Raw genomic sequence first — 10,500 nt, 5'->3', positions numbered from 1 at the left:
TGAAGGTGTTTTTCAGAGCTGTGTTTAAGGGTGCTTGTTAGCCAAATCATGAAGTCAGGAAAGTCCCAGAGCTGAAAATAGAGATGGGGGGAGTACATGGGGAAGTGTCACACACACTTACCCTGGTTTTGATCTTTCCTCAGCGCTTGTTCATGGTCTCTGTTCTCACTGGGCTCCCCAGCAGGACAGACCATAAAGCTTCCCTGGAAAGGGCAGGCAGGGCAAAGAAAGAGGAGCCACAATGGAAGTAGATAACTGTGGGGCACAGCAAAATGGTGACAAGATAAGAAATCAGCATTTAAGCATCAAAAAATGTAATGTGGGACTGAGTTAGGACTGAGCAGAGCCTTTGCAGCTTCCCACTCTGTCCCACTGAAAGCCCACCCGTGGCTCAGGGCTGCTTCAGTGACTCAGAGCTCCACACAACTGAAGCAAACGATTCAAATGTTCACTTGCTGCCTCTTCAGTGGGGAAGGTGACCTCTGGCAGCAGTGTCTTGTATTGCTTTAAATAAATTTGGTAGAGTTCACTCAATATCTTCCCTGTGGCCACAATGTACTGGTTTAGCTGCTGGGTCTGTCTTAGCTGTGAGTTCCTGGTGAGGCTCAGGTGAGCTGACATCTCTGTGACCACCAGCCTTCCTCCTCCACACTATGGAGAGGTATTTTCATGCTGTTCACCAGCTTTTCCTGCTCCTTGAACCCTGTTTTGCAGCAAGTGAGAGAAAACTTTGCCCGAATTCAAGCCTGCATTTCGGAGCTGCGCTCGCGCCCGGCCGAAGGCTGCTTTCCACAGGGGGGGAACGGAGTGGTGCAGGCTGTGCAGGATGGATTGCAGCAGTTCAAGCAGTACAGCAGACACACAGCACCAGGAGGCTCCACAAATAGTTCTGTTGAGGTAAGAAAATGCTGGGAAAGGGAGTGAAGGCCATGTCACATCATCATGGTTTATAAATGTGTGTTTCGTGTGCAGTGAACATGCAGAAAAAATTCTGTATTTCGTGTATTCAGCACTCTGGCTGTCTCAGAGATCCATTGTCCAGAAATCCTGAAGGAAGGCATCAAGTCCTTGAATCCCTCTGCACAGATTCCTGTGGAAAAGGGGACATTTCTAAGGAAAGCTGGTCCAGGATCTGATAGATTCTGGTGGACACTGGTGGTTGTGTTTTCAGCACTGAATGTGTGTTTTTGCAGAAAGGGAAGGGAAGCTGCTAATAACACATGAGAACAGACATATGAGTGCAGAAAGCAGAGCAAGGTTCACAGGAGGAAGTATTTTTTTTTTTTTTAAGCAGTGTCAACTGGCATGAAAGGACAGGGAGTAATTGAGGGGAAAGGACTCACACAGAAAGGGTGTTTTCCTCTGGACAGCAGAAAATACCAGCTCCAAACAATCTTGCATTTCAGACTTCCCAAGCTCAGGGTCCACCTGTCAGTCATAAAAAACAAGTTGAGATTCCCACAAGTGAAATTTGCCAAGTCTTTCTGCTTTGTTTAGGTCCTTAAACCCTTCCAGAGTCTCACAGAGTCAGGCTGTGATCAGGCTGCAATTGAGACTCACTCCCAGTGTCTGTTCAGGAAACTTTGCTGCTGAATTTCTGCTTTTCTTGGGGCTTTAAAGAATTTTTCCTGAGCATCTGAAAGGTGACTTGTGCTTTAACTCTAAAGCTGAGGGTTGGAACAGAGAATGCTTTTGAGACAAGACCTTTTTTGACACACAACAAAATCCAGGACATTTTCTAGTATACTTGAAAGAACAAGCTGCATTAAAAATTAAGTTAATCTGTGGATATAGGGAGTTTTTACTCCCCTAAGCAATCCTTGTTCCTCTAGATTATGCAATTATATTGTACTTCTCTTTGCAAGGAGGATGTAAGACATGCTGCAGGGACAGGCTCTGATCACTGACAGGCAGGAGGGAGTTTTACCCTTATAAAAGGCAAAAAAAAAAAAAAAAAAGTTTCAAGAAAAGGCCTATTTCTGTTTCAGATACTGAAGTGATTGCAATTCCCCACACCCCACACCAAGCATTATTTTTTTGCAGAGTAGGTTGAATTTTTGTTTCCTTTTCTCAGTATCAGACCAAAACTGGGTGATGAGAATCATCTACTGCTGCTCTCTTTGGAAATATCTTCAGGATAGACTGTATATGTTAAAAAAATATATAAAATTCCCATTCAGCTTTCAAGGGAAAAGGCCAAGTTTAGTCTGTTTGAGCTACAATTAATGTACAAGTCCCTTTCACACACAGAGACTCAGTGATCACAAGTGCACAGAGCACAAAACCTGTAGATGTTCCTCCAGTGAACCTCTCAATCCATTTCATCTTGGCTTAAATGTGAGCCAAAGTTAAAAAAAAAAAAATTGCTTCTAAATCTGCTTTTGAATAGATATTTCAGCAAGATTTCTCCTCTCTCCATAGTGAGACCAGTGCTACTCAACATCTTCACCTCTCAAGAGAGAATTGAGGCAGAGGCAGTTTCTTCATGCTCTGATTTGTGTTCCAGATCACAATTTTGACCAGCCAGCCCAGCAGAGAGATGGTAAAGCTGCTGGAAAAGAAGTTACAAGACGTAGATCTGGTGAGCCTGAGGAGAATTCAGGTCATTGAGGTTCTGAAGAGAGATTTTCTGCAGCCTGAGGACGTGGAGCAGTGTGTGCCAGCAGAGGAGCCCAGCAGTGGTGAGTGGGAGGTGTTTTTAGGGAAGTTACAGGTTTGAGCAGCACGACAGCCACTGGTTCTTGCTCTGGTCCAACATTTGTCACTTCCCTTTGGGCCATTTCATGTCCCTCAGGTCATGGGAACTGCTGTGCCTGGAGGAAGTTTGTAGCACAGCACTTCTCTGGGCCTTGCAGAACTTACAGACCTCGTGTATTACTTCAGCTCTTGGTGTTATTTAAAATTTATGTGTGATACAGCTTCACTCTGGGGGATTGAGGAGCAAAAAAATCAGGTTATGGGGGTGACACACTCTGAGCCTGGAGAAGAGCAGCAGCAGTGAGCAGGAACTGTCTCAAAGACAAAAAAAAAAACAAAAAAAAAAACAAAAAAAAAAAAAAAAAAAAAAAAAAAAAAAAAAAAACCATTAAGAGACTTGGGCAATGACAGTAGCTCTTCCCAGCAATGTGCAGCCTGGGAGGGAGGATTAAAAGAGGTTATTTCTGTTTTTTTACAGAGGGACAGGGAGTATTGTTTGTCTCTTTTGTGGTTGCAGTAGCAAATTTCTGCTCAATTGTCACAGCAGGGACTAGGAATGCTGCAGGGAAGCCTTGGAAGGCTCAGCTCCACAGAGGAGGAGATGCTCTATGCCTTTTTTGTCACAGGGCTGCTTTAGGGAATGCAAAACCTCACTATATTATTTTTAAAAGTGGATTTTTTTTGTGTAGCCCTTTCAGCCAGCAAATGGAATGGAAACATAAATGTGGACATGAAGGCCATTGAAATGTCAAGTGATGAAATTCTAATTTTCTGAGTAGATGAACTGTTTGTTCTCTAAGAAAAGCAACAGGGGATGAATAGGTCAGATAACTGGAAAAAATGAGCCCAACTGGTTTATGATGCCCATTGGAGCTCCCTTCTTCTGTTTCAGAAAAAAAAAAATCCATTTTACTATTAAAAAATTACAATAAAAGCATTGAATTTGCAAGATCCAGAATACAGGAAGTGCAAGATTAGTGCTGTGTTGAACCAGAAAATAAATATTGTGATGCAACACTTAATCAAAAGCTTCATTTCAATGAGGATATTTCTTCCATCAGTTTATTTAGGGGTTACTTGAAACTACTTACATTTTTAATATCCAGAGCAGGATTAGGATATCTCTCTCCATAGGCTCATTCCCAGGTTAGTGGTGGGAATAATCTGGGGGAGTAACCAACAGGATGCCTGGCCTTGGGATGGACTGGTCTGTAATTGATAATCTGAAAAATTATTATTATTATTATCATCATCATTATTATCATTATTATCATTATTATCATTATTATCATTATTATTATTTCTCTTCCCATGCCCCCTGAAAGCAGCTGAGCCTTGCCAGACCTTTTTCTAACAAAGGTTAATATTTGCATGTGCTGGAGATAACTGCTCCCAGCTATTTCTGTTTGATAAAAACAAAATCCAAGTCCTGCAGATAAAGCATTCATGCCTTTTTTAGTCCCAGGGCTCCTTTCTCTGTGTGGGCTCTGCTCTCCAGGAAGTTTGAGATCCATTGCACAGGAGATGTTGGCAACCCAACCCTTTTTTTTTTTTTTCCTAATGAATGCAGTGAATTTCTATTAAAAATGTCATGTCTTGTGCCAGCTGCAGATGTGTAAGTGATTAAATATCTGTTACAGAGGAGAAAATTTAAAAAAAAAAAAAAAAAAAAAAAAAAAAAAAAACAGGGAAATATTTACTGAGGGAAGAACTAAAGCATTTACCAGTCCCAAAACACAAATCATTCCCCTTGTCAGCTGTGTTTTGCTGTTTGTAAAAGTCAATTACATGGATTTCCTGCTGCTTTGTCTTCTGAGCTGTTAATGCCCTCTTCAGTGCACATCCCTGAGAGCAGCCCAAGTCTAAAATCTGTAGGGAATGCATCCAAAACAGGATCAGCCTGCAACAGTCAATTCTGCAGAGAAATGGGAGCAAGACTCAGTGTCAGGGCAAGGGGCTGCCAGTGGGAACAGCTCAGTTCATGGAGAGCAGCTTCCAATTAAAAAATAAAATGAAATAAAGAAAAAAAAATGGAATTAAATGTCCTGGCAGCCAGGGACAGTCATCGTGAATGATAAGGAAAGGGTTTTGTAGCAAGGACACTGTGAAAGATCTCCTCTTGTGAGTGAGAGTCAAGTCTGCTTTGCTGCAGAGACACAACCAACTTAATCTCTTCCTCAAGGCTGGGAGGTGGGGACAGTCAAAAAGTGTGTCCTGCAGAGCATTTGAAGAATTACAATCATTAACAGTAGTCCTGGATTATTTGGCAGCTAGAAATGAAATAATTTCAGGGGGTTTTCTTTGGTTTTGTTGGGGTTTTTTTTGTTTGTTTTGTTTTGGGTTTTTTTATGCGTAAGTGTCATTTTTGCAAAAAATTACAAATAAATAAAAGATTTCTCAGTGTAGATGGATGTAGCACTGTTTTTTAATCCCCCTGCTGGCCTGGTAAACACAAGAGGGGGAAAAAAAGGCTATTTTTGCTATTTACTCATCTTCTCAGAAAGCCTTTCCACATCCTGGCTGTATGGTAAAGCTATTAGTGCTACCAGACTGTACTTTCTGTGTTTACAAGTGATTATATTGCATGTCTTATGCAATTTGCAAATTGATTTACTTTTTTTTCCTTCACTTTATTTAATTTATCCCACTTGGTTTTTATTTATCTGATGGACTTCAAGCCAGCTTCTCATCTGGATGCACCTTTGAGGTATTATTTGTGAGTGCTTTGGGGTTTTTTTGTGGGTTTGTCTTGTTTATACCCTGCCTAACTTTGCTGTCCAGCCTGCATTTCTCCATGCTTAAAAGTTGTTACTACACCCCACCACATTTGTCTGCACCTCCAACAAAAGAGTTTAATTATTGCTGGGTATGAGAAACCTTTTTTGATGGCTGAAAATATTGGTGCTTTTTAGCCTATTTTTCCTTTTTTCCTGCAGATATGGCAATCCTGGGAATGGACATCGAGGTGCAAACTGTAGAGGACAATATCATCAGCCTGGAGATGTTGTTTAAAACGTGGCTCCATGACCATGGCACAGACAGGGAACAGCTCCATCTCCTCCTTCCCTCAGGAAGTTTTGGCCACGCTGCTGCACCAAAGAACACCTTAAGTATTTCATTTTCTCTCCCTTCTGCTCCTCTTCAAGGAGCTCCTGAATCCCTCAGCCTTAAAGGTTCCCCAGGATTGTCCTGGGGGCACCTTCCCTCCCATTTAGAGACCCAGGTGAGGTCTGTGGATAACTTGGAAAATCATCAGGCTTAGAAAGCTGCTGCTTTGCTGCCACAGCTGCTGAGGCTGAAATTGTTTCTATTGTGCAGCAAAAATGTGCCTGGAGGGCCATGTGAATTTACAGCCACATGGTCAAGGTAAAAAGGAGCTTTTCAGATCTTGAGAGATGAATTGCCCTAAAAATTGTTCAAAAAATGAAGAGTCTGTGCCAGAGCTGCACTTAAATAAAGGCTGTTTTGCAGAGAGCTGCACTTAAATAAAGAGTGTTTTGCAGAGGGACTTGGGGACAGATTGATGCCTTGTGTCAGGCTTTAGTATTTTCTTTCCCCCAGTAGTTGCTAGAAAACCTTAATTTTTAAGTTGCCAATCCCAGAGACCTAAACCATTTCTCCTTCTCCCAGTGTGCCTGAAGTGTGATGTGCAGGAGAGGCTGCTGGACCCAGCCCTGCTTTCAGGGACAGCTGATGGCACTGGGAGAGCAGCAGATCCCAGTTCTCCCTGGCACATGGCAGCCTGGCCATCCACAGCTCTGCACAAACTCCGGGTGCTCAAGTGAGTCTTGAGCTGCTCCTTCTCTCCCACTGGGTAACTGGGAGAGGGTGTAAGAAAAAGCTTCACTTTCCTTTGCAACATCACCCTGGGGCCTTGCTGACGTCACCCTGGGGTGCTGGTGAGCCAAATTCTGGTGTGAAAAACCCCCAGTTCCATCACTGTTCCCCTCATGGAACAGCACAGCCCACAGTCACACCTGGTGTCACCACAGCACTCAATGAGTGTGACACCACAGGTGTCATTCATGCAAAAGTTCTTTCAGTGAAATGTTCTGTGGCAGTAATTCTGCTCTCTCATTACCCAGTGAGGCCACAGCAATTAATTGGGATGTCAGAGCCTAAGCAAAGCCTCACAGTGCTGTGATTTTTGCCTAAGAATTTGCTTTCCTGGCAGCAGTTCATGGCACAGAGGTGCCTTCCAGTGTCTTTTCTGAGGTTTATTTATAGGAAAAAAAACAGTGTAATTTCTAAGCTGTGCAGCTGTTCTTACAATGATGAGCAGTGACATGAGCTGTATCCTGGCAGGGCTCTGAAGTCTGAAGGGGTCTGTGAGTCTGTACTCTATGGGTTACCCTTCATCATCAAGCCCACAAGCTGCTGGCAGCTGGACTGGGATGAACTGGAGACAAACCAGCACAGCTTCCATGCTTTGTGTCACAGTCTGCTGGTGAGTGGGTGAAAACTGCAGTGTGATGGGGAGGGAGGAAAAGGAACAGTGAGTGCACACCTTGTAACATCTGTCTGGCTGCACCAGGAAACGTTTTGAAAGCTGCAGCTTCATCTCACGGGCCAGAGTTGGGATTGTGAATCCTTCCATGTGCTGGAAAGACGCTACAGCTCATCAGAGCTTAGGGAAGACCCTCAAACCTACCAGAAATGAGTGTTTGGAGGTGTGAAGTGCAAATGCCAGGGGTGGAGTTAGACTTGTGACTTTAACAGCAAAAATAATTAACCAAGTGCCCAAATTTATGATGCTGAATTGTATCCCCATTCATCTGTTTAGCCCAGAAATAAGTTTTGCACCTTCAAAATTAGATCTGAGAGTGAAGGAGGGGGAGAAGGAGAAGCAGTGGAAAGTCTAAGGTGGTTGTATTCAAAAGTAATTGTTATTTTTTTATGCTTGTGAAAACCTTGCTTGTTAAATAAACAAGTTTTTTCCGCTTTTCTCCAAGGAAATCTTTTCCTGAACCAGTGGGGGGGGAGGAGCCACTTGAATCTGCTTTCTAGAAGGATCCGTTTGGAAGTTTCCTCCCAAATTTGCCCTAAACCAGGACACCAAGGCTTGGAGTGTGGAGAATTGGCTGTTACTGACCAGCCACAAAGCAAAATTGGGTGTTTTTCTTAAGAATTGACTTGCTAAAAACCAAACCAAATGCTATGCTCTCCTCAGCCCTGCTGCAGAACAGTTTCTCTCCCTGATGTGTGAGTTTGTGCCTGCCCTGAGCCCACAGTGGCAGTGCTGAAGGAAGTGGCTGTTGCCTGTTGTTCACACCTGGATTTTGCCCTTTAGAAAAGGAAGTGGATGCTCCTGGCCAGGCACGAGCCCCAGAACATCGGACCAAACTGGAACGTGGTGGTGCATCCCTATTATGTCATCATCCCCTCTGACTCTGCCACTCTCCTGGTGAAAGCAGTGGCCATCAGAGAGCTCCTGCTGCCCTCAGCCTTCCCAGCCCTCCTGGCTGAGCACCCCGAGAGAGTCAGGGGCCCCATCGAGGTGAGTCACTCATTATCAGCTCTCCTTATCGCCTCAGCAGATAACAAGAGGAGGAAATGGCTGTGGCAAGGTCTAGTGACAGCTGGAGTGTGATGGAGCACTCCAAAACCCCTTCCCAGCACACAGCTTTCTCCATGGACAGCAAATACCTGTCCTTTGGAGCAATGCTGCTTGTCTGGTGGGGAGAAGAAGCCTTGTGAAGCAGAGTTGAGGGTGACAGTGCCCAGAAAGGGTGCTCCAGCTTGTTGCTGATCCTGGGCATGGGAAAGGGTAAAACTTCATCCTGCAAGGGAAATGTTTAAATCCATTAAGATCTGTTTGGAGATGCCTCTTGTTGAATACACAGCTAAGAGTGCTCCTTATGGGTTGCAGCACAGCCAAAAAATCCCTTTACCTTTCACTGCAGGGCAGCTTGGAGCATCTACAACACTATCCCTGAAAAAGAAACCAAAAAAACCACAAACATGCAAACCCCACAGCCTCTATCTGTCACATCCTGTAGCAAACTCAAGTTCTTTCTTCCTTGCAGAGCGCCCTGAACAACTTGGAAGTGGAAGTTGCTTACAACCCCTTGCACCTGAAGAGCAACTTGTACAAATACCTGAAGAGTTCCTTGTACAAACCTCCACACCGGCAGCAGCCCCAGCCCCGGGAGCAGCGCCCGGAGCGGCACCAGCCCAGGCAGGTGAGTCCCTCCCTGTGTTTGAGCAGCCTGGATGGGGTCTGATGTCCCCTCCTGGTCACATTCCAGCAGGGGATGGGTGTAGCACCATCGAGGCGAGGCACAGGCAGCACCTCCTCCCACAAGAGTTTGTGTTTTGTCCCTCCCTGTCTTGCAGCCTCAGAGCAGAGCTAAAGCTGCAGTGGCTCCCCTGCTGATGGCTCCTTCTCCCCTCCAAACGTTCAGACCAGCAGCAACAGCAGCCAGGAGAGGCTCCTGTGAGGGCTCCCTGCTCCCTAAGGAGTATGAGGAGTTCCTGCAGTGAGCAGCAGGACCTGCCCCTGGGCAGCCACAGGTCCTGGCTCAGCAGCTGGGCGGATGTGGTCAGGCAAGACACCGAGCTTGGCCTTGGTCAGACAGGCACTTCCCATCGTTTGTTCCTCCTTGTTGTTTCATGGTTGTGTTCGTCACTGTGGAGCCAGTTCTGCAGGAAGTTTGCTGCTCGGGGACCCTCTGTCCAGAGATCAGCTGTCCCCTGCAGCAGCAGCAGCAGCACCACGTATTTCCTGTTCTTGCCAGCACACGTCACCAGCTTGCCTCAAATTTGGGTTTCTGAGACTGGGCTAGCACAGGCCACAGATCACAGATCACTGTCAGCAGAGCTGCAGGCAGGGCAGGGAGGAAATCAGACAAGGCAGGCAGTGGTGCTGAGCTGCCCCCATCCCACAGCAGCAGGTTCAGTGGGGTGGTTGAATAGGAATGCAACAGGGCTCTTGGATTAAATCCTAAAGCCTGAAGTTCTGCTCTCCCAGATGATTTGGTTGCTTCCAAGATTGGCCTCGCTGTCCAACACCCCAGCTCATGAAGGGGGTTGTAGCAAATGCCAAGCCAGAGCAATTCCAGAGAATTCCTGCCCAGATGCCAGCCTGTTTTGCAGTGCAGGTGTAGGGCAGGTGCCCCTGGCACAGCAGGAGCCAAGGACAGCTTGACCAAGCCAAGGTGGGATGGTCTCACTGAGCCCCTGATGCCAAGCACCAGCAAAGTTTGTGTTTTGATTACTTGGTTCTGAAAAGCTGTTTCAAAATAAAGTTATCCCCCATGGAGTTCACTCCCTGCCTGTGGTTTCTGACATGTCCAGCACTGCTATCTCACCACTGACCTGTGCTTATCCCACCACTGACCTGGGCTTCCTGGGAAACAGCTGCAGGTGAGCAAGGGCATGAGGCAACCACCACAATCCCGTCAGAGCCATCCCTTCTCCCTGGGATCCCAGCTCTGACAGGCCCAAAGGCATGGGCTGGCTCTTCCCATGCTCTGGAATCTCACCAGGCAGCTGCTGGGGCAAGACATCAAGGGCAAGGGATTGTAGAAGACAGGGCAGACACCCCTAGAGGGATCCTTGGGTGCAGGAAGGAGCCAAGGGCAGGAATGAACAAATTGCCCAGCGTGGAGCCTGCAAACCAGTCAACAAGATAAAAGTGACAAAATCAGGTTCAGGGAGAGGACAGCAGGGAGGCAACAAAGCTTTTGGAACCATCTCAGCCTCCCTCAGATTTCCCAAAACCCAGTAGATTTTTCCCCTTTTCCTGCAGCAAAACCCCAGTGAATAAGAGGACCCATCAGAGGGGAACAGCCACAAATTGGT

General features: G+C 45.9%; 1 protein-coding gene across 1 annotated transcript; it reads left to right on the top strand.

The window, feature by feature from the left end:
- Nucleotides 1-831: 831 nt before the first annotated feature.
- M1AP (meiosis 1 associated protein) lies at nucleotides 832-9,180 on the top strand (the record flags this gene model as incomplete). Its single annotated transcript, XM_083860793.1, is given in 9 exon segments — nucleotides 832-897; nucleotides 2,507-2,681; nucleotides 5,634-5,867; nucleotides 5,870-5,920; nucleotides 6,328-6,478; nucleotides 7,003-7,144; nucleotides 7,988-8,194; nucleotides 8,724-8,879; nucleotides 9,034-9,180. Coding segments are annotated over 8 exon segments (1,230 nt in total). The 5' UTR covers nucleotides 832-897; nucleotides 2,507-2,539.
- Nucleotides 9,181-10,500: the final 1,320 nt, after the last annotated feature.

The sequence above is a fragment of the Zosterops lateralis genome (genome assembly GCF_965231275.1).
Source record: "Zosterops lateralis genome assembly, chromosome: 5".
Taxonomy (NCBI): domain Eukaryota; kingdom Metazoa; phylum Chordata; class Aves; order Passeriformes; family Zosteropidae; genus Zosterops; species Zosterops lateralis.
Note: the sequence above shows the minus strand (reverse complement) of the source record. Positions and strands in the feature narration are given on the sequence as shown.